The following is a 25,170-nucleotide window of genomic DNA, read 5'->3' as shown; positions in this document are numbered from 1 at the left end:
AATTATAACCACTGGTTACCAAAACCTTTGATATATTCATTCTTTTCTAACATCAAGCTTCATTATATATGCAAGTATAAGTATTCAATTTCACTCCCTTCTCAATATATCAATAATGTCATATTACTTATATTTTGAACATCCTTTTCATAACAATTTTCTAAGGTGCCTTTCATTTCCACAGGTCTACATTATTATATAAAACAACAGAAAACTTGAACACTTTTTGTTTGTTTGTTTAACTGAATCCAGAAAGTTTTTACTTTTACTTCTATTTATTGGGGCTGAACTACACACTATTTAAATCAATTAAGACACTGAAATTCTAAGTCTTCCACAATTTGGTTAGGCTATAATCACTGTCTTATTTCCCACAAAACCAACACTCCAACCACCATTATTTTCAACATTCCCAAGGCTTAATCACACATTTAAGAATGCTGTGCTTTTCCTCAAGTTTTTTTTTTTCTTTGCCTAACAGATGCTTTCCACCCTCTTGTCTAGCCCATATGGGATTCCTTCACAGTTTATCAGAAAGAGCAAATGTCACATCTTACTACCAATTTTCCCTAACCAGAATTAATCCCTCCATTCATTATTCTTTCATAAACCATTATGCAAAACTGCCTGAAAACACTCTGACCTTGTGATTGTGCAGAATGATCTCTATACTATGAGGCCTCTGGAGCAATGTAAGCACTTAACAAGGTACTCAGCGCAAAGAGCATAAAATGGAAGTTTGTTAAATTGAATTCTGGACATCACATATTTTAAGTGTTGGTGCAAATGAGTTGACAAGGAAGCATTTCAGTAAATATATACATTTCTTTTTCGTTTTTGCAAGCCTAAGTAGACATTTGCTCAAGACTACACACTCATCTATGTTCCACATTTTCTAACCATAGAGGTGCTTACCTCCTACTCAAATAACCAGTAATGGTTTTATTCACAGACACTGTAAATGTGTACTGCTGTAACTACATCAGCATACTACAGGTGGAATGGCTGTTTTAAGTAAAAAACAAAAAAACTATAAAGTCATTTATTAAATCACACATTTTTATAGTATATAATTTCAAAAATGTCTCTTACTTTAAGTCTTTATAGAAAAAAAATTTATCAATGGAAAAGTTATTCCTAGAAAATACTTCATTCAGAGTAATACCAATTACTTGCCAAATTTATAATTTAGTTATCTTTTTTACCCATGGCATATTTGTAAAACCAACTGAATTAGTGTCTCTGAAAAAAAATCAACTTTAGTTAAAATGGCCATTCATATTAGCATGGCTCAATAAACCTGACAACCTGAAAACAGTCATACAATTTCAAACAGATATAATTATAATATTAATATACAGATATAAATGGTAGTTTAAATGTTATAAACTGAAACATAAAAATATCTTTTTTAAAAAGATTTATTTACTTATTTATTTGAGAGAGAGAAAGAAAGAGAGAGAGAAGGAGAGAGAGAGAGTCTCAAACAGACTCCATGCTGAGTGCAGAGCCCTATGGAGGGCTCAATCTCACAACCCTAAGATCGTGACCTGAGTCAAAACCAAGATTTGGACACTTAAGTGAAAGCCCTACTCAGGCACCCCCAAAAAATATTTCTAAGGTATCCAAATACTGCTATACATTGGATTATAAATGTTTTTGTACAGATTTAATAGAAAGACATTAAAATTTCATTTTACTTGGTTACTAGGAACATTATGGACATTAAGTGCTGAATAATTTCTAAGACATTAGTTTGTTCTAACAGAATATACTTCTAAAGAATAAGGCTTAAGTGGAAGAAATCAAACAGTGATAGCCCCCCTTATCTTTGCATATGTGAAGGATTTTGTGAATATTGCAGCATTTCTCAGACACGGGTGGAACCAAGTTTAACCCTCAAGTTTTTCATTTAGTAGCCATATAAACTTGGATGTATTACATAAACACTCTGAATCTCTGCTTCATCATTTGTAACTTGGGAATAATGATTCTCAGAGTTTCTAAGATGTGAAAGTGCTCAATAAATATTCTTTTAAAAATGTTATAAACTGATTAACAGTTTCTATAGATTTTAAATTATTTAACTAATACAGATGTCTAGATGATTTTCATTCTCACCATTTTTACAGACTTTTTCAGTCTTTCATCCTTACTGATTATTTCCTTACTTGTTTTAACCTATCAAGGAGTATTAAGTGAACGTCATTCTCATTGGTAATATACCCACTTCACTCAAAGAGAAACTGAAACTGTGTGTTTCCTTTAAAACTTACGTAAATCATCTATCCATTTTATTGTTTCCCTGGATTCACCTTTGTTTCACCTAATTCATGTAGCTTCATCTGTATCTATTATAAACTATGCCCATATGCTCTCATTTTCAAGTATTCCTACTGCTTTCACTTGCTATGTATGCACTACTATTTGAGGGGTAATCTAAAAGTAATATAGCTCATTAGAACAGTGGCATTCCAAGGTAACTGAGCATTCAATTTACGTCTCAATGTCTGAATCCCTGTGTGATTTTTCCCTCTGTAGTTTATACATATTGGTCACTGGCCTTTACAATTACATGGTAGAATCATACAGGAAATAAAAAGCTCACATGTATGTTAAAGATTAGTATGTGCTTGGCTTAGAATTTTTGCTGCACTAATTCCTAGCTCTGTGACCTTGTAAAGGTTATGTAATGTACCTGAGTCTCGATTTCCATATCTTTGAATAGGGTAAAATTACTCTTGATTTCTAGGACTCATGTGAGTACACTGTTCTGAACAAAGCCCAGCATATGGTAAATGCTTGATAAGTATTAACCACCTCTTCCTTTTTCACCTTATTCTATCCTACTTATTTTCTCCTGTATTATTTCTCCTGTATTCTCCTTCCTTTCTTCTTTCTCTCTTTCCTCCTGCAAATCCGTGGCTGGTGTCCAAAATGTTCATCTCAGTCAAGTATTATGTTTATCAAGGGGAGAAAAGAAATCTGAATCAAGTATGCAAATATCAACATAAGTAATTGGCCTTTCATGAAGTTTCCAATGCTCCTCTCTGTTACCAGTCCCATAATAAAGAGGCAGGCTTTAGTCAGAAATAACTTAGCTTGAATTAAATTCCATCACTCACTACTTAGCCTATAACTTGCTGTTCCTTACACTCTTTAAGGAGAGGTTTCTCTGACTGGGAAACAGAACTAAGATATACCTCTTCAGGCTACCATAAAAATAAAGTGTAAAATTCTTAGTGCTGTGTCTGCAAATAGAAAACAATTGGGTAAGCATTACTTTTCAGACAATTCCGCCCCTTCTCTAAGTCATAAACCAGAAATAGTAAGGGAAAAAAATCTCCCTTTCGCAACACCTATGACAAGATCAGTAAAAAAACAATAGCAGTAAGTTTATTTATAACTCTGTAAGTCCCTGTGTCTCCTCCTTACCAGTCTGCTTTGAAATGCAGCCTGATCAAGAAAACTGCAGTCCCTGGAGCAGGGATGTAACTCCTTCTGTTCCTCACAGGATTATCCGGCTATGACTACATGAGGCCAGTGATAATATAATCACTAATATTTTTTGTCATTTTGTTCAAACAATGGAAAAGTAGTGCTTATAAACTTTATAAATTCTTATAAATTACTTTGTATACTGAGAAAGGAAACATGTATATATATCTTGGAAGAGAATTTTAAAAAAATGTTTCATTCATTTCTTGAAAGTAATAAATTTGACATGCTTAATACAGTCAATAAATACTGATGTTTAAAGAAAATAAGATGATGAATGTATAAAGATAGTTTCAAAGATGTATTTTCAGAAATTGATGAGAGCTTTATGAGAAGAAAATGAAAATTTCAGAAAAAATAAAATCAATCTATAAAACAAATTTAAAGAAACAAATAGCCTGTTGAAAAAAGGAAGATTAAACTCTTCATAGAAATTTATAGTTGAAAACACACATTAAATGAGTAACTGTTGCTATAAAAGGTAAAATTTAAACAATTATTTGAATGATTCTAAGAAATAAAACATTTTTCAGTCAACTTCTTTTACATTTAAATCTGCAGATGTAATGGAAAAAGTGATGTAAAAATATCAACTAAGAATCTGATGAATGAGAAAAATACAATTTCTAAAAAAAGGAAGAAAAGCTAACCCAAGTATATCTGAATAACAGCTGACTACCTCCATTACTGAAAATTTTGCTTAATTAGACAAAATCTAAATAAAAAGCTTCACAAACCACCCTTTTATTTTAACTTGAAATTTAAAAAAAGAAGTAGAAATACATTGCAACATCCAAATGATGCAAAATACATTAAACCATATTAAAAAACAATTATAACCACAGCTAAAATGGTATCAGTACTTGAAAAATTGTAGTTTGTAAATTACACACCCTTAAATTACACATGCCTTTCAAAAGCAAGAACTCTCAGCTAACAGAAACCTAATCATAATATTTCTTTTCGTCAAGTTCAAAAAACACATACTACTTTAGTACACTCATATTTTCTAATAAAAATCAAATTGTTAATATCTGTAACATCCACTTATGATAATCTAAAGTTTGTTTATGGACAAATACTCACTGAGTTTACCAAATTTAATAGACCTATATATAAAAAACTGCCTTGAACTTACACACAGAAATTTTTTCTATGAGAAAACATTTATATGGGAGACAGTCTCATGTTACTATATATAAACACTATATTAAAGAACGACTAATTTAAAAGAAAGCAAAGATTTTTATACAACATTCTCATTGATTACAAGTTCTAATTGTATTTTAATCTTTTCTATGGGATTTTAGTTATATACTAAAATTCATACTAACTAGAGGCCAAATCCACTGTTCCTTTAACTATTATAATAGATCCTAAAAAACCTAGCAAGGGTGAAAATTTTAAAAACATAATTAAACTTACCCCATTTAATGGATATGTTTTCCATCCTAGCTCTCCCAGCACTGTTGTTGTATCAAGCAACACAACTGGAATTAAATTAAAAAAAAAACTTACATGAATGTCTCAATTGATGCAAAAATGTTATTTAAATCATTAATGTCAACTGCCTTTACTACTATTGCATTAGTTTTAATATGCTGCATTACTTACTTTAAAATTAACTGTGTATACTAAATACTAATATAATAATAATATTAAGTAATGATAAAATACATTAGGTGGTTATAACTTATTTTCAAAATACGTAATTTGTGTTTAACAATGCTAAATAAAATAGATAACTGAGCAACAGAATTAACAGCCAGTTTTAATAGCTGGCTTTTAAAACTGAAAAATGTTGATGGAGGTAATCCAGATGATGTGACTGCCAGTTGACCCTTGAGCTGAAACCAGGCAATAGGAGCTTCCCACTTCCCTTCCCTCCCCCATCTTCAGAATGTAAGCTCTGCCTACTGTTTCCATAGTGGGAGCTGTTCCAAGGACATAGCCTTGAGAGAGTAACATGTTGTTGAGACCACCTGGATAGCATACATGACTGAACTCAGTTAAGGCTTCTATGTAAACTTTAAGATTCTGGTGGATGGGTGTGGAAATCTTACAGCTGCCCAAGACAAGTAAGTTCCCTTGCTTATGAGCCCTCCCACCTAACAATTTGGAGTGGTCTGCTTCTTTCTGCAGTCTCTTGGCCTGCCTGAATAGGGGGTCAAATTGTGGACTAACAATGAAATAATCACCTTTGCTTTCCCCACCACTTTCATATATAGTCTTTTTATACCATATTAAAGAAAGAAAAACTGTGTTAAGGCAGGCTTCTGTAGCTTCTTTTATGTTATTAAATGCCCTTATATATGATTTGCAAAGTATAAAAACAACTCATTTTAAATAAACCTACTATCCTTAAAGTATAGAGTACAGTATTATTCTATGTGCCAGTATACTGACATCTGAGGCAAAAGCAAAAGTTACTCACAATCCGGTCAAAAGGCAGACATAAAAACAAATGATTAGAACATAAACTGTTAAATTTTAAAATGGAGGATTATATAATAGCCTAGCAATTAAGTTACCTTAAGGTTAGTAGGGAGATCTGGGAGAATTTCACAAAGGAGATGCAATTTGAGCTGACCTAGGGTGAAGGATTCTTACAATCAGATGTGATAAGAAACAAATGGTTTACTTTTAGAATAAAGTAACTGAGCTATAACCAGTTGCTGGGGTCAGGACTAGGAGAGGGGATGATTTGGGGAACTAGGAGGACAGAAATGAGGTTGGAAATACAGAGATCAAATGGGGAGGATTTTTGTGGTGCTACCAGTAGGTAAATGTGTAGGGCCCATGATTCAGATCTTTATTTTTAACTACTACCTTCAAGTCCCCTAGATGCCAGTAGGCCATGGATCCCACTCTGAGAAAAAATGCTTTGGTATTTCATCTTGAGTTTTAGATCTTCACATAGTCAAGAAAGTGGGGTTTTCTATTTGTGTAGTTTAAAAAAATTCCACTGAAGGTATGTTATTTGGTGTCTATTTAAGGATTCTGTGGTTTTTCTTATTTGAATCACTATGCTTTAATTTTTAAGGATGAAACCATACATCAATTTCTGAGATGAACTCTAATTACTCATTGTAGAATATTCCTTCAGTACTGTTAAGATCAGTTTACTAAATATACATTTGTAAAACCGAGCTGTAATTATTTAAATGTTATTGTGGAAAATTCTCAAACATATTTAGAATGTAGAAAAAACAGTAAAATGAACCCTCATGTACTCATCATCCAGGTTCAATAATTACCAACTTATAGTCAATCTTACTTCATCTATGTATCTTTACCTACTGTCTCCCACTGCAGAATTTATTTGAAGTAAATTCCAGTAATAATCATCCATAAAAATTTCGGTATATATTTCTATGATAAAGACTCCTTTTAAGACAGTGACAATATCTTAATTTATTACTATAAGTAGTAATTCCTTAATGTCATCAAATGCCCAGTGTTTAATATCCCTATTGTCTCAACTTACTTGAACAGAAAAATCAAGTTTCAAATAAGTGTTATTCATTGCAGTGAGCTGACATTGTTCTTTGTTTTTTTTAATCTATAATTTCCCCCATTAACTTTTTTTTAAGTTAGAGTTACTGAGGTATGATTTACTTACAATAATAAAAATCACCCTTTTTAAATATACATTTCTATGAATTGTGACAAACGCACATCCATGTAACCACTGCTACAATCAAGCTATGGAATACTTCCATCAACCCCAAAATTTCCCTTGTGATCCTTCATGGTGAATCCCTCCCCAGCTCAGCCATTGGCAACCACTAATCTAATTTCTGTCCCTGTGATTTTGCCTTTCCCAAAATGTCAAATCAATGATCACATAGCATGAAGACTTTTGAGCCTGGTTCTTTCACGTAGCATAATGCATTTGAGATTCATCTATGTTACTGCATGTATCAGTAGTTACTTTTTACTGTTGAAAGTATTCTATTATATGGAATTCCCTACGTGAGGCAAATATAAGCTATTTCCAGTTGGGGATGTTATAAATAAAACCAGTATAAACTTTCATGTATAGATTTTTATATGACCCTATGCTTTTACTTCCCCGTGGTAAATAGGGACTCCTGGGTTATAGGGAGAATGCTTTTTTTTTTAAATTTTTTAAAAGATTTTATTTATTTGTCAGAGAGAGAGGGGAAGAGTGCATAAGTAGGAGAAGTGACAGGCAGAGGGAGAATCAGAGTCCCTACTGAGCAAGGAGCCTGATGTGGGACTCCATCCCAGGACTTTGGGATCATGACCTGAGCCAAAGGCAGATGCTTAACCATCTGAGCCACCCAGGAGTCCTAAGAATGCTTATTTTTAAGAAACTGGCACCGTATTCCAAAATAGCATTAGCAGAATATAGTTTTCCAGTTGCTTCACATCCTCAGCAGGATTTGGTATTGTCCAGTTTTTTTTTTTAAGGCGTTCCAACAGGTGTGTAATGGTATCTCATTGTTGTTTTAATATATTTCCTTAATGACTAGCCAGTTATCTTTTTCACTACTTGCAATCAAATTTACTGAAAAAACTAGGTTATTTTGTCCCACATTCTAGCTTTTTCTACTGGTGAGATACCATTGAACATGCTTCCCCATTCCCTTTATTTTCTTTAAATTGGTAGATCTAGTAGCTTGATCAGATTCAAGTTCCATTTATTTTTATTTTTTATAAAGTTACAAGGAACATACCAATGTCTACTAGGGTCATGTCAAAAAGACTTGGGAACCAACTTTCATAGGCTTCCACTGGTCAAAAATGGATGATCTGATTATACACACAAGGTTAATGCATTTGTAATGATTCATAATGATAAAATATACCTACTGATAACTTTTGCAGAATACTAGGAAAGCATTACTTTAAAAACTGGTAAATAATCTGAAAACAATAAAACATTTATTTTGCTTTTTTCTATATAAACTACTTATGAATAAAGAAATAGTTAATGAAGGAACATTTCTCTTATTGAAATAGTTAAGGTAATAAATGAAGAAGGAATGACCGAATTAGGCTATCCCATTTTCTACTCCTAACAAATTAATATATTTAGCTAATGGTTTTCAATGGTTGCTAACATCACCTAAAGAGAAAAAAGGACACATAAAGGGCTAGAGCTTTTTAAAAGTGTTTCTTTATAGTTTCCTTTACTTTCTGTTAACATATAATTCTAACAAGCCTGGAAGTAAAAGAAAGTACAATAAGGATGATGATGATGATGATGATGATGATGATGATGATGTGTGTGTGTGTGTGTGTGTGTGTGTATACATACATATCATACACACACATATATACATTCTCACACACACCAATTATACAAAAATTTTGATGGCATTTGGGTTCATTCAGTGTAACAAAAATAACCTCACAGTTTAGATAAAAAAGCTGAAGATATCATTATAACAAATATTCAAAGCTATAAGTTTATCTCATTTTCAAATGAAAGTTATTTTCATTTTGGGTATATGCTACTGAAAAGAAATCAGAAGTGTTAAGGACCAGTACAGAGTTTTGGGTACTCAGAAGTTCAATGTAACCCACTGAGCACATTTATACTTTTGAAATACATCATTATTTCCCTGCAGGCTGGCAAAATAATGATACTAATTCACAGTCACTGTAGGAAGAACTTTCTATGGATTTTCTACTTCAAGTAATCTCCATATTGTCCTATAAGTCGTTTCTTTTTTTAAATACCCAATTAACAGATCAAAAAACTGAGCCTCAGAAAGGTTAAGTAGTTTTCCTTGAGATCAGAAACAGATTTGGATTCCAACCAAGGAGACTGATCCTAGAATGTCCTTTGTAAAACATTTAAAACCTTTAAATTTTTTAAGTGTTTTTCTTCTTACCCTTTATGAAAGTTTTTATTTGAATTCCAGTTAGTTTACACACAGTGTATTATTAGTTTCAGTGTATAATGCAGTGATTCAACACTTCCATACAACACTGGTGCTCATCACAGCAAGTGTACATCTTTATCCCCATCACCTATTTCACCCATCCCCCACCACCACCCCTCTGGTCACCATCAGTTTGTTCTCCCTGGTTAAGAGTCTGTGTCTTGGTTTGCCTCTCTTGTTCTTACTTTTTTTTTTTAAAGCCTCCTTTTCACTCCTTTTTTTTTAAAGATTTTATTTATTAATTTGACAGAAAGAGAGACAGTCATCGAGAGAGGGAACACAAGCAGGGGGAGTGGGAGAGGAAGAAGCAGGCTCCCAGTGGAAGAGCCTGATGTGGGGCTCGATCCCAGAACTCTGGGATCAGGCCCTGAGCCGAAGGCAGACACTTAACGACTGAGCCACCCAGGCGCCCCATCCCTCGTTCTTACTTTTATAGATGCAGAGAAACATCACTATTTCTTTTGCTGGTCCCAAATCTTTTATCCTAGTTTTCTCATCAATGTCTTCTACAGAAATTTTACCAGTACTACATACAAATCACACCATTTAAATCAAGGGGTTTATTGGAGCAGAGTGTTCAAAAATCTCTAATATTGAAGACTACCAACACAGATTCATTTTTCATAGACTGGCAAATTAATTAATCGATTAGCTGATACAAATATTTTTTTTTTCTAAAACACTATTAGGCTGCTTGGTTCCCAATACTTACCATTTATAAACTGTGAAGTATATTCATTTCAAAGCAAACAAAAAAGGAAAATATGTATCTACCTACAAAAGTGTAGATCTAGAATTTTTTTATTAGCATCAAGAAGCAAGATTTATAAAATTGCCTTATTTTCCTCTTTAAACTGAAATCATAACTTTTAAAAATTCATAAGAACAGTAAAATTTCAAATTTGCATTCCTGACAAGTGAATGATAAACTGATATTAAAATAAAACTAAGGCGTTTGAGATTTTTAATACCATTACATGTGATAGATGTTTAAATTTTACTATTTGTTTCATATTTAAAACCCCCACAAGTTCAGGTCTTTCAGGCACACTAATTGCATCGAACCCAGCAAGGTGAGAGCTCCTCCTGCTGGCTTTAAACAAGAGTTATCTCGTCCCTACCTACCAGAGTACAAAAATACTGTTAAATTTAAAAAGGAAAAAAACACTACGTTGACATTAACTTTAGTAAAAAGTCAATACTTTGTATTTAATTTAATGGCAAGCTTTTAAATACAGCATGATTAATACCTATTATTTAGATAAGGATACATATGAAAATATAATTATTCATATACTAGATAAGAAATTGGATAAATAAAAAATAAGTGTAAGGAGTAGTAGGTTGGTGGTATCAAAATAAAGTTTTGAAAATGTTTGTTTTAATAAGCAACATAATGCATAGAATATGTTTGCTAAACCACACACAATTTTCCTACTTTTAGAAATAAATTTCCAGCATATTGTATTTCTCTCTGAAAATATCTCTTAATTTTTTAGTACCCCCTTTATTCATTCTTTTGGAAATTATAATAAATTTTAATTATGTTCTAAAGAAAGGTATTAAATGATAAAGACAAGATTGATAGTACTGGATTAAATGAGACTAATGAGTAACTAAGATTAAAAAGCTCAATGCTAATTTCTTGTCCTTGAATAATTTATCAAGTCTTTATCTACATCCTTCTTTTAATAAGCTTAAGAGATATTTGTTTTAAAACAGTTAGCATATAGGTTTGTGGTATACAATAGGTCATCTTTACTCCAACTGCACAATAAGAAAAAGGACAGGACTTTATTTGTACATTATTTTGACAAATTAAGCAAAAGAGATCAATCAACCCACTAAGAAAGTATTCTTTTAGGATAATTTTGTTGTAAAAATTCAAGTTAATGGCATGTGAACTGAGCCCAAAGATTTACCAACATTTTCCAGTAGACTTCATGTGAAAAAGAACAAGGCATTTCTTCTTATACTCATTCAATTTAGAGCCTTTATTTCACAAATAAATCCCAGAGAGGTAAAGTTACTAAGTTACTTAGGAACAACATAGTAGTAGAGGCTCTTGATAGTTAATTCCAGTCATGTTTCACTGACTGTAACATACCCTACTAACCCCCATAGCTCCAAATAAACTAGTTAATTAACAAAGGGAGTACTTTTGACATCATGACCAGATATAACATAGAAATTTATTTCTAAAAGTTAATAGGAAAATTGTGTGTGGTTTAGAATACTTCAAATTATAGATAAACATGTGCATACATATGTATGTGTATATATATGTATAATATATATATACATATATATATTATTTCTATATTTTAACACTTTTCTTTTTTTTAAGATTTTATTTATTTATGCGACAGAGATAGAGACAGCCAACGAGAGAGGGAACACAAGCAGGGGGAGTGGGAGAGGAAGAAGCAGGCTCATAGCGGAGGAGCCTGATATGGGGCTCGATCCCATAATGCTGGGATCACGCCCTGAGCCGAAGGCAGACGCTTAACCGCTGTGCCACCCAGCACCCCTATATTTTAGCACTTTTCTATTTGAATGTCATCCTGTTTAGATCCTGCTTTAAACTGACATTCACGTTACGGCATTAAATGATTCAGTTTTGACATAATTGCATATTTTTGATTGACAAAAATCACAGCTGCAATTTCCAGATCTGTATAACTATGGGTATCTACCCTTGCACAAAGTCAGAATCAATATTTAATTCCTAAAATATTGAACACAGATTGCTTTAAATAGACACAGGATTATTATGTTTACCCCTAGTATGCCCCTATGTGTATTGGTATTATTTTAAGCCAACATTTTCCAAAGAAATCATTCCTTCTTAAAAATAGCGAAACTACTTTTACGTAGAAACTGAGATCAATATATGTTCATTAGGTGTACTTACAGCATTTTGTTTTATCATGCCTTTCTTAATTCTGTGGTTGCCTGCCAATTTTTAATATAGGTGTTGTTCATGATTATTTTTTGTACCCCATGTGAGAGTTTGGAAAATCCTATTTGAAAGATAAAGTAACATGAACACAGTGACATTAAACAGCTTTCTCAAATTCAGAGAATAAAATCAAGGCTAGAACTTTTGAACTCATTCCCTTCAGCTTTCCACTCTACTAGAAAATGGTATCTTTTTCAGAAGGCATGTTCAAACCTCTCTGCCTCTGTCCCTTCTGGAAAACAGATCACACTCTTTTTTAGTTCTGATAGAAAAATAAGCTATAATAACCAGAAATTATTTTCCTTCATTATCACCTTAAATAGAGAGAGAAAAGCAAAAAATTCAAGCTAGTTTGCTATTCAGAAGGCAAGTTATACTTGGAGTTAAGAACCTTCACCGAAAACCAGTTGGTTGAAAATATAACTAGTAGTGTTCATCCTCACTTCCACACCTTCCTAATTTGCTCAAAAGAACCTCTATACCATTGTCCTGCTTGACACAGCTTTGTTTGCTTCAGTTTTAAATTACTTTTAAAGCTTGCCATTAAGACAGGAAAGTTTACCCCATAGACCCAAGGAGAACCCAGCTGTGGATCTGATCCATGATAAAGTCACCAAATGACAGGTGCACCCCTGGGCTCCTGAGTAAGTTAAGACTTATCAGTGAGTCACCTCACAAGTCATGTTTTCCACATCAAACTGTTCAGTTATTTCTATAGATTAAAAAAAAGGAAATTTGGCATGTTCCTAATTAATAGCAAATATGATTCTTCCATTTTGGCATCTTCAGCACTTTGATCTATAAATGAGGTAGTGCTGTGTAAGAACTGTATTATTTCCATTCGTTTCAATTACACAGAGATTAAATAGGTAGGAAAGACTATTTGGCTTTGGTTTTAGATTTGCTAGCCATACATTTAATAAATGTGATTCTTTTCATCTGTCACAGAAACTAACATTTACTGCATATTCCCATATACAATTAAAACTGTCAGTAATTGGACCATTTATCTCAGTTTCTATAGATGTGCCAAAGATGAATAGATTTTAGAAATATATCCCAGTAGTCAACAGTAAGGGAAATAATAATTTTCTACCTGAAAAATACTTTTCAAAATAATCCCAAATACAAGAAGTATCTGCTAAATTTATCAGAAGATAGTGTTTTACTTAAAGTAAGAAATTAAAAAACTGAAGTACACATTACTAGAAGTAAACATTTACTAATCCAAGCTTTAGTCATCAGCTATAAAATATTATCAGGTAAAAAATCATAACTATCATTAAAATTTTGAAAAACATATACATTAAAAAAACTTTGAAAGGACAATATTCTCCTTTTGTCCATTGAAATTATGGCCAAGTCAAGATATAATTTATGAGGGCACCTGGGTGGCTCAGTCAGTTGAGCCTCCAACTCTCGGTTCAGTTCATGTCATGATCTCAGAGTCCTGGGACAGAGCCCCACCTCAGGCTCTGTGCTCAGTGCAGAGTCTGCTGAAGATTATCTCTCTCCCTCTCCTCCTCTCCCCTCCTCAGTCACATGCTCACTCTCTCCCTCCCTCTCTAATAAAATCTTTTTAAAAAGATATAATTATCAATATTTAACTTAAAAATTAGTTCTGCCAATACAATATGAGCTCCTCAAGGGCGGGGGCTGTGTGTGTAGATTTGTTGAATAAAATGAATGAATGAACGAGTGATCAGATGAATGGAAGGGAGCATGGGCAAAAAACTCACATCTTGGGAAAAAACATTCTTAACCAACTACTGAAAAACCAGTGCAGGATTAGTGGGAAGGCAGACACTGGACAAAATTTAAGTGGCCGTTGTGCTTATTTTTTAAGGTAGAAGGTCAATGGCCCTCTAAGAGGTAGTTAAGGAACAAAGTGGTCTTCGGAAATAATAAAATCAAAGTAGGCATTTGTTCTGAGCAGAGAATGGACTGTTAGAAGACAAACACTTTCTGTAACTTTTGGAGTCTTTTTCTCTGCTCCACCCTGCCCCAACCCTTTCATCAAAGAGTGCCCTTCAGTTGCTTGCTCTCAGGCATCGTTCTCCAACTCCTACAGTGCACAGTGTTCAAATGATCCCTTCTTATCTGCTGCCCCACTGAAAACACTCATCTTATCAAGAAAACATTTTCACTAAAGTAGCACACAAATGTGCTTATGAATATTCATTTCCCCTTATCCCTTCCTACATTATTTATTTATCCAACTTAAATTTGAATTGATTACAGCACCCTTTGGGTGACAGTGAACTTGGGACTCTTTCGTGGCATAGCTAAAATCATATCACATAAGCAATTCCTCATAGAACTGCATCGAAAAAGAACTTCTAAAACTCCAACTTCCATCATATCCAATAAAATTACCCTCTGTTTAGATTATACTGTGTGCCTGTGTAGACTTAGCCAAGTCATAATTCTTGTTCTACCAATTGTTGGGAATTTCTCTGCCATGAACCAAGTAATTCTCTAATTTTTAGTATCCACCCCAATCAGGCTCTAAGCAGACTCTGATCTTTCTAGCCACTCTTCCCAGGTAGTATGCACGACTTAGTATGTGAAAACAAGAATAACACACAAGTTTGCTTATTGTGTCATGGGTCATGATTGTCTCTTCTTCGTCCTTTGAGTTTCTCTTGTTAATTGAGCTACCGCAAGAGTCTTCTAAGAGAAAGCTAAGAGCAGTGTTTATTTTTTTCCTTAAATTTCCCGATCAACTCTCTCCAGCTACTTCCAGAAATATCATCCATACTCTAGCTTTAATCTCTAAAAAAGATACAGCCAAATTGCCAACTGAAGACTCTTCTCTACAGCAGCTAACTAAACTGTCCATGAACACTTAAACAGTCAGCTGCTTATGAAACATGATTGTCATGTCATAAAACTTGATAATCTGTTCATACAATAATACATATTTTGGGAGAGATGCTGCAAAAGACTAATTTAAATAAAATGTAATTTTTAACCCTTTTACCATAATTTCATCATCCTTGGCTGCCTAAGAAATGTGTGTTGTCTCCTGAATCACTAAATTGAATTGTACTGAGGATTTTAGTAAGTAATATTGCCTGTGGAAGAGAATAGTCTGTAATGAGAGAAATGGGCAGGAAAAATACGAAGACGAAATATAAAGACAACTAGTTGTCATATTATTTACACATAAAACAGCTCTTAGCATAACTATTTGATAAATAAAGTCATGAGAATTATGTAGGACAACTTCCTACTGACACTACTGAGGAAATGACAGAGCAAATGTGATGCCAGATTTAGAGGCACATGAACTGTAAGACAGCTGATCTTTTGTGGCATATTTCTGCACTGCAGACAAGTCAGGAAGAGGAATGGTTCATAAATGAAACATTTACAAATCTGAACCATGCCAAGAGCAGCATGGGTTCAGTATATAGAAAAGAATGACAGATGGACACTTTATTGTTCGCAGAAAAAATAAAAGAAAAAAAAACAAAACAACAACAAAAAATAGGCATTATCATCATTATCCTGAAGGGAAGGCAAGTCATTAAGTGCTATTGTGAAAGTGTTTATCATCAGGATCTTGTGCAATAAAATAAATGCAATAACGATGATAATGGCACTTTAACATTTAGGCAAATGGAGACTATTTTATCCAACACAGGATTCCCAAGCATAATTAAGCAGATCCAGGCTTTCATAAGACATTGATAAATTTTAATTTATTGTTACCCAAGACATGGATTATGGTAAGAAATATAAAATGTTGAGAAATTCTTTTGGTGAGGTCATCGGGATCTAAACTCCATCCTCAGCTGCCATGACTGAGAAGAGTTTTTATCCTTCCAAGGAGGAATGATCATATTTTAGGAGATTGATTTCTGCTAATCAGACATACAGGAGACTAATTTATAAATAAGGACGATTTATTCACTGATGAATTATCTCCCCAGGGAATCTCTTTCCTTGCAGGTAAACACATTCAAGAGACTAAATTATAGATCAAAGATTTCTAGGAAAGTACTAAATTACTGGAAAGAAGTAACCCTGTTTTGCTTTTCAATCCTCTAAGTCTATTTCCATGAAAGGAATTAACAATTTTACCTACCCATTTTAAAGCTCCTAACTTTGAATAGCGCTGAAGAAACAGGAAGAAATTTTTTACTTCTAAAAAGTTGTTTTTCAAACATACATATTGCCAACTTATTGTAACTTGGGCATTTAATTAGCCTAAAAAGATCTATGCCCCATTTCTAACTTATAAATTGAGAATAATAAATTTTTGTTTTTTAAGCCACTATTCAAACACTATTTACACGGTATACTAGAGTCTCCATACTTGTAGCCTATTTACTATCGGCTAAATTTTGGAAGGACTAATTTTTATTTTTTGGAAAGAAAACTGGTTCTATGTGTAGACTCTCATTAATTATGAATTAGTATGTGTTTGTATGTTTGTTTTTTCCCAAGAAAGATTCTTCCATGTGAGTAAAATAAATCCCAAGTGCTGAATTTTATATGGTTTCAAATAAGGACAGAGAATAACATTTGTGACCATGCTGCACGATTTTAGAAAGAATCTAAACTTTTAGGCATAGAGTCCACAATTGGTTGGACAGATTATTTTGGTCTTAGACCGCTCTTTACTGCAGTCCTCATTTTCATCAACCAAGAATAAGAAGAGTTTTAAAAAACTTAAAACCATTGATTAGTCAGGTAGATATTTTCTGAGAAACTTAACAGCTTACTCCTTGATGACATTATTTGACCATATAATCCAAAACTGCCATATTCTGAAAAATGCACAACTGTATGTTCTTCAGGAATCTGTTACTTCTTGTTTTCTCTGTCTTCAAGCTTTCAAACATCAGTTTGAGGGCTTCAACTATTATTTCAATGTTATCAATCTTCAAAACAGTATCTCCAGCATAAATCTCTTTAATGCATCAGACACAGTTCAGAGGTCCCTTACATGTTCACAAACTGGCCGCTGTAATGGAAGGCAAGGACAGACCAAAGAAAGAGAGGGAAAACATTTCAGATTGGTAGGTGGCAGGTTTAATACACAATGGATGGAACGTGCTTAAAAGCCTTGTGTTAGCCAGCCACAAGATGAGTGTACCTCCACACCTGCCTGCCAGATCTTAAGTTTGTAGAAGCCTCAACTGGTTCCACTCATGTGTACCCCATTCAGATGGTCTCAACAACATCTCACTTTCTCCGGCCTGTATCTTTGGAACAGCTTCCACTGCAAGAATGGTAGGCAGAACTGTATATTCCAAGGACAGAAGACAGGATGAGAAGCCTCTGATTACCCAGAGCCAGGTCATGGGTCAACTAGTAGCCATATCTTCTTGATTAACACTTCCAGTGCCCCTCAAACTTAACAAGTACACATCTGGCTTGATTATTTTCCCATGAACAGATACCATCTCCTAATTTCCTGACTTGAGTTACTGGTACCCAGCCTCTGCCCAAGTAAACAAATTAGGAATTTGTATCCAATCCTTGACTCATCCATAACTGCTCATCTATCATTTTGCAAACCATATGTTGTAGGAAAAATGATGATACCCCACCACCACCAAATTTGTTCATGTCCTAATTCCAGAAATGTGTGAATATGCTATGTTACATAGCAAGGGAAATTAAGGTTACAGATGGAATTAGATTGCTAATCATCTGACCTTAAGATAGGGAGACTATCCTAGATTATCCAGTATGTAATTATCCCAATGTAATAATCAATAAAGGTGCTTAAAAGTAGAAAAGAGAGTCAGAGGAAGTTGTGACTACAGAAGAAAGACAGAGAGAAATACAACCTTGCTGACTTGAAAATGGAGGAAGGTAACCAAGGAATGTGGGTAGTCTCCAGAAGCTGGAAAGGGTAAGGAAATGGATTCCTCCCTACAGCCTACAGAAAGGAACACCGTCCCACTGACACCTTGGTTTTATAAGTTTGTTTGTTTGTTTCTTTCTTTCTTTCTTTCTTTCTTTCTTTCTTTCTTTCTTTTTTTAAGATTTTATTTATTTATTTGTCAGAGAGAGAGAGCACACAAGCAGGGGGAGCAGTAGGCAGAGGGAGAAGCTGATTCCCCACTGAGCAAGGAGCCTGATGTGGGACTCAATCCCAGGACCCTGGGATCATGACCTGAGCCAAAGGCAGATGCTTAACTGACTGAGTCATCCAGGCGTCCCTGAAACCTTGATTTTAGCCTAAAGAGATCCATGTCCCATTTCTAACTTACAAAATGGTAAGAATAAGTTTTTGTTTTTTAAGCCACAAAATTTAAGGTAATTTATTATAAGAGCAGTAGAGAACCAACACACTAAACTTCCTAAATCATCTTCAAATCTATCGGTTTTTCTATTTGCTACCTATTTCATCTCTCAACTGGACCAGGGTCCCTTGGTCTTTTTCCTCTCATTTAACTTCTACAATGCAGCCTCAGGGATCTGATTTTTCCATTCTTTGTTCAAACTTCCTCAGTGGTTCACCTTATCACTTAGAAAATTCTCCCAAAATATTTGCTATAAATGTGCACTTATTTCTTCATAATATAAACATTAACATTCTACCAGATTCTGAGTATAAAGGTGAATCAAAATAAACATAGCCCATGTCTTCAGGGTATTATAGTCTAATGTGACAAACAGAAAATACACAAAATATAAAATAAATATATAACTATGTTATGAGAAATGCTATGAATCTAATTTAGATTTTAGGCTCACAGAAAGCCTCTAAAAAGAGAGTCATGATTATAGAGTGGAACTATTTTCTATATTCCTTTTAGATTCATGATGTGAAGTATATAACAATGAACTGGAGAAGACATGAAATAAGGTATTGCTGAGTATTTTTAACCCAGTATTTCTCTCATATTTTTGGTGCTAGAACTTCTTTGCCACTGAATATGCTCTAACATTCTATGGTAAATGTTCAAGAAAACACTGTAAAGTAACTGCTGCCTTTTAAGATAATCCTTTTCACTTCATGAAAAACACTTCCTGCCTTGATCTCATCTATCTGTCCTACTTCTTCTGCAGTACCCTATACCTACTCTACGTTACTCTGATACACTGGTAATACTCAAACGCCCATCATCCTCTCACCTCTCTACATTTCATCCTATTCCTTTCTTACTGGAATTTACTCACTTTTTTTGGTCCTGGAAAAAGACTCCTAGGCATCACTTATGGCTTAGCCTAAATGTGATTTCTTATAGAACCTTCCTAAACTCATCCCCCAATGATGTAGATGCTCTTATTCTCATGTGCCATTGAAATCTGTACATACTTCACAAACAGTAATTATCTAACTTTATTTTACTACAATATAAGTTTTTCTTCGTGTAACTGTTCTTCCAAAAATCTAAAATCCTTGAAGACCAAAACCATATATTTTAACCCCCACAATCTTCCTGAATATTGATTATTTTACAAATGAATAATTAAACAGATTAGCAAAATGAGAATAAATAAATGAGAAATTTAGAAACACTAGATACATATTATGCCACAGTTAGTAAATGGCTCAGAATGTCAATAAAAATGGACAACTCAGAGTACACAAACAAAATATATAGTACACTTTCAGTACCTATAAAGTATATTGGAATACATTGGAGAGGGAGTAGCTAAGGTCCTGTGATTATAAATCCAATGGACTAAAAGCAATAAATAATAAAAGAACTTTGTGCTTTTCTATCAGATTGTTACAAAAGAAATTACTAGAGCAGAGTTGAAGCACTGACAAAGTCACAACAATAATCCTGAAACCCTGATCTTATGGGAAAGAACAAAAATTATACGGAAATGAAATCATAGTGATATAGGAGTATCAAGTATTTAAGCAAAAAAATTTCAATGGAAACCAAGTAGAACAGATTTTATATATATAAAATAAAGTATATTTGAAGTAGTCGAGCATATTCTTTTCATATCAGTTATATAATCTTATAATTAATAATATGTAAATAACTAATCTGAAAGAATTTACTCAAAGGTAAGGGAAAAATACCTATGAACAAGAAGAATCATCTGCGCACAATAAAATAAATCAGTTGGTGTATTATGGCCACTGGAATTGAAGAATGGCTAAGGAAAGGAACATCAAATAGCATTAAAAAGCATTTTAAAAGCTATAGAAGTTGCTAGAACATCTTTGAAGTTAAATATAAGAATCCTACTAATTTGACACTTTCATCTTGAAGTGGCCAGAATGATACCACAATTTTATAGAGCCTCCCTTTTTGGTTGGGTTTTCAGGTAAATTCAAGCTTCCAGTAAATTTATTTTTATATTTATTAGAGCCTAGATATATTGAAACCTCAGAAAATAAGACAGATTATTAATAAATCTCCATGCCTAATATGCTCTAAGATATAGTTACAAATTTTGATGACATGCCTTTGTGTCTTAGAGGAGCAAACTGTGGACATAAGGCAGTATGGAAGCCTACAAGATTTCACATTATTACTGGGGAAAGAGTCCTTTCTTTTTTAAACAGGGGAGCCAAGCTGACAATAATCAGGAAGGGATAGTTTTGCCTAAGGCCCCAATCCCAGATAAGTAAGCTACTGATGTGAGAAACACCAGACATAGTCATTCGCTTCCTCATCATCACTTTTATCAACCATCTATTGAGTACTTAGTAAACCCAAGAACTATGCAAGGGACTCGAGTATATATGAAATGGAGTGGAACAGGTCAGAGGAACATAAACCATTTTGCATTAGGAAATGTTTTGTGAGATGAACAAAATACTTTAAAAACTAAGTAATATACTGTACCACATAAAATTCTTAAAAATAGAGTGAGAACATTTTGTAAACTGACCCAAACTCATGAAACCAAGTGACAAGGAAACAATTTTGAATTCATCCTATCCAAAAGATTAAACTTTGATAAACATTCTCTTGACACAGTATTGGACCCATGTTGATAATAAACGGAATTGATAGTTCTTCTAGAAGATTAATACTCTAGTTGCTCCAGGTCAACTCCAAAATGTCACACATTATAAGGAAATGTTCCTACTAGACCAGCATAAATAATGGGAATGAGATAAAACATTGATTCAATTTAAGGAACAAAACATAATTTACAAGTATGTATTTCTTCACTTTAGCCTTCATTATATTTCTCTTTAAGATGACATCTTCTCCAGTATTCCGTAAATTCAACAAAAATTCTGAGCAACTCTCAAGTGGCCAACATGTCATACAGGATCTTGACATTTATCTCAAGCCTTTTTCTTAGCACTCTATCCCTCAAATCCAGCGCTCTAGGCCTTACTGAATTTATAATATGTTTTCAAAAACCTCAAATTTGGGGGGCCTTCTTACAAACTAATATCATCTCACCCTGGTGATTACCTACTCACCCTTCATCTCAGTTTGCATGGCAGTTTTTGTTGGAGGCTCTCCTGACCTCTTTTACCTAATGATGGGGAAGTGTCATGTTTAATGGGCATCCTTAGACTAATGCATATTTTATAACTGAAAAGCATGTAACTATTTACTGTAAGTATTCAATCATTTATTTCCCAGAAGAGAATAAGTTTCATAAGTTTAGAGACCAGAGTCACCTTGTTCAGCAACCTTTTTCTAGGACCTAGTAGAATGACCTATCAGAAGGCTATCATTAAGAGTCTACATGAGAAATAATAATAGCCTTAGCATAAAAAATTCTCCCAACTGATCAAGGCCATGGTGAACTCTACTCCCTCTAAATATACTCAGTATCCCAGCTAATTTTTGCTTCTCATTAGAAACTTACCATATGTCAGTTTATATTATTTACATATAACTTCATATCATGGGTGTGGAATATAGGACCCAGAAATGTGAGAAGACTTATGAAAGGTCACTCAGGTAGTTAGTGTTACCACCAGATTAAAATCCATATCTGAGCTGAAGATCAAGATGTCAGAGTAGGAAGATCCTGAGCTCACTTCTTTCCACAGACGCACCAAAACTACAACTGCATATAGAAAAACTCAGAATGAACCTGAAGACTAGAAGAACAGCTTTTTCACAACTAAAGATATAAAGGAAAAGCCACACTGAGATGAGTAGAAAGGGCAAAGATATGATCTAGTCAGGGCCCACACCCTAGCACAGCAACCCAAAAGTGGGAGGCATATCACAAACTAGAGGTCCCCCTTGGGGAGCAAAGGGTATAAGCCTTGTGTTGGGCATTCCACCCTGGGGATCTGCACTGTGAAGACAAGACCCTGTCACATCTGGCTCTGAAAATCAGCAGGGCTTAACTGCAGGAGAAGCAGAGGGCTACAGTAAACTGAAACTCCACTCTTAAAGGGCCTACATACAAACTCACTCACTCCAAGACCCAGCACAGTGGCAGCAGTTTGAAAAGGTCCTGGACCATATATGAAGATTTATTGAGCAATTTTAGGGCATGTGTCAGAGAAGCAAGGATCTGTAGGAACTTTCCCCAGAAATGGAAGTGCTGGCATGCTCTATTTTTCATACTCTCCTTCTTAGCTGGCCCTACACTGATAGGTGCCATTTCTAACACTCTCCATCTATCTTTCCAGCTCTACTCATTCCTCCCCATTGTTCTCCTGCAGACCTACCCCTCCTAACATACACACCCAACAGATGCCCCTCCAAAATATCTCCTGCCATGCCATAATCAATGGATGACCTCAGCAAGGACTATAACCCTTCCCCCACAGAGCAATTTCCTCCCACCACACCCAGTAGGCAGCCTCATCTAGATCTAGCACCTTCCCCATGCAACTGGCTCCTGACCCACCACCCACCTGGTAGGCAGTTTTGTCTGGATCTGGGCTACCCCAAGTGGTTCCCACCCTGCCAAACCCCCAGAGCATGCCCATGATTGGAACCAGCACCCCCCGCCAAAGCAAGCTCTACCCTGATGCACCCAGTAGGCATCTCAGCCTGGACCAACAACTACCCAAAGAGACTCTACTTGAGAAGGACCAGCCCCGTTCACCATTGTATGTGAAGCAGCTGCAGTCTAACCATAACAAGAGGGTTCACAGAGCCAACACAGGGGACAGCCCTGGAGCACCTGGCTCTGGTGACGGGGAGGGGGAACTGTGTTTCTGGATTCCATAGGACACCTTCTACATAAAGCTAAACCTTGAGGATCAGGAAATGAAACTGATATATGTCACCCACAGAAACAGAGAATCCAGCAAAATGAGGCATTGGAAAAATGTTCTAAAGCAATGAATGAGACAAAACCTCAGAAAAATAACTAAATAAAATAGAGATAAGCAATCTACCTGATAAACAGTTCAGAGCAATGGTCATAAAGATGCTCATCAAACTTGGGAAAAGAACAAATGAACACAGTCAGTATGTCAACAAAGATATAGAAAATATAGAAAAGAAACAATCAGACCTAAAGAATACAGTAAATGAAACAAAAGTACACTAGAGGAAATCAACAATATTACAGGATGAAGAATAATGGATCATTCATCTGAAAGACAGGGTAGTAAAAATCACCCAAGCTGACCAGCAAAAAGGAAAAATAATTTTTGAAATGAGGAGCGTTAAAGGGAAACCTATAATAACATCAAGCATATGAACATTCACATTACAGGGGTTCCAGAGGGAAAAAGAGGAGAGAAATGGGGCAGAAACTTATTTGAAAAAAATAATAGCTGAAAACTTCCTTAACCTGGGGAAGGAAACGGAGTCCCAAACAAGATGAACCCAAAGAGGTCCACATCAAGACATTAAAAAAATGTTGAAAATTGAAGAGAATCTTATAAGCAGCAAGAAAAAAGCCACAAGACTATCTAGCTGATTTTTTAGCAGAAATTTTGCAGGCTTGAAAGGAATGGCACAATATATTCAAAGTGCTGAAAGAAAAATAAATAAATAAATAAATAAATAAATAACCCCTCAACCCCTCAACCAACCTCCATTTCTCAAGACAAACAAAAGTTAAAGGAGTTCATCACCACTAAACCAACCTTACAAGAAATGTTAAAGTGTCTTCTTTAAACCAAAATTAAAAGGCCCCAAATAATAAAACACCTAGGAATAAATTTAACCAAGGAGGTAAAAGACTCATACTCTGAAAATCATAAACAGTGATGGAAAAAATTGAACATGACACAAACAAAAGAAATTCCATGCTTATGGATTGGAAGAACCAATACTGAAAAATATATCCATACTGCCCAAACCAATCTACAAATTTAATGCATACTGCCATATGAAAAAATATCCATACTGCCCAAACCAATCTACAAATTTAATGCAATTCTTATCAAAATAACATTTTTCACAGAACCAGAACAAATAATACTAAAATTTGTGTAGAACCACAAAAGCCAAAGCAATCTTTAGAAGGAATAACAAAGCTAGAGGTATCACAATTCCATTTTCAAGATATCTGCAAAGCTGTAGTAATCAAAACAGTATGATACTGACCCAAAAACAGATAGGTAGATCAATGATGCAATAGAATACAGAGCCAAGAAATAAACCCATGTGTATATGATCAATTAATCTATGACAAAAGAGGCAAAAATATACAATAGGGAAAAGACAGTCTCTTCAACAAATGGTGCTGGAAAAAAACTGCATAGCTACATGCAGAAGAATGAACCAGAACCACTTTCTTATACCATAACACAAAAATAAACTCAAAATAGATTAAGGACCTAAATGTGAGACCTGAAATCATAAAAATTCATAGAAGAAAACAGGCAGTAATCACTTTGTCATCAGCCATGGAAACATTTTTCTAGGTATGTCTCCTCCAGCAAAAGAAATAAAAACAAAAATAAACTAT

At 34.4% G+C, this 25,170-nt stretch overlaps 1 protein-coding gene across 10 annotated transcripts in view; it reads right to left on the bottom strand.

Moving 5' to 3' along the window:
• EPHA6 (EPH receptor A6) overlaps window positions 1-25,170 on the bottom strand; it is an 811,316-nt gene that overhangs the window by 733,374 nt on the left and 52,772 nt on the right. For 6 of the 10 annotated variants that reach the window (XM_034657115.1, XM_034657124.1, XM_034657119.1 and 3 more), the window contains exon 2: window positions 4,924-4,988. In XM_034657115.1, coding sequence (XP_034513006.1) covers window positions 4,924-4,988 — 65 coding nt within the window. Of the gene's footprint in view, window positions 1-4,923; window positions 4,989-5,112; window positions 5,132-5,415; window positions 5,502-25,170 lie in introns of those variants that run through there. The other 4 variants (XM_034657137.1, XM_034657141.1, XM_034657142.1 and 1 more) reach the window with 4 other exon arrangements.

Source organism: Ailuropoda melanoleuca, chromosome 1 (genome assembly GCF_002007445.2).
Source record: "Ailuropoda melanoleuca isolate Jingjing chromosome 1, ASM200744v2, whole genome shotgun sequence".
In the NCBI taxonomy this organism is placed as follows: Eukaryota; Metazoa; Chordata; class Mammalia; order Carnivora; family Ursidae; genus Ailuropoda; species Ailuropoda melanoleuca.
This window is presented reverse-complemented; position numbering and strand designations above follow the sequence as displayed.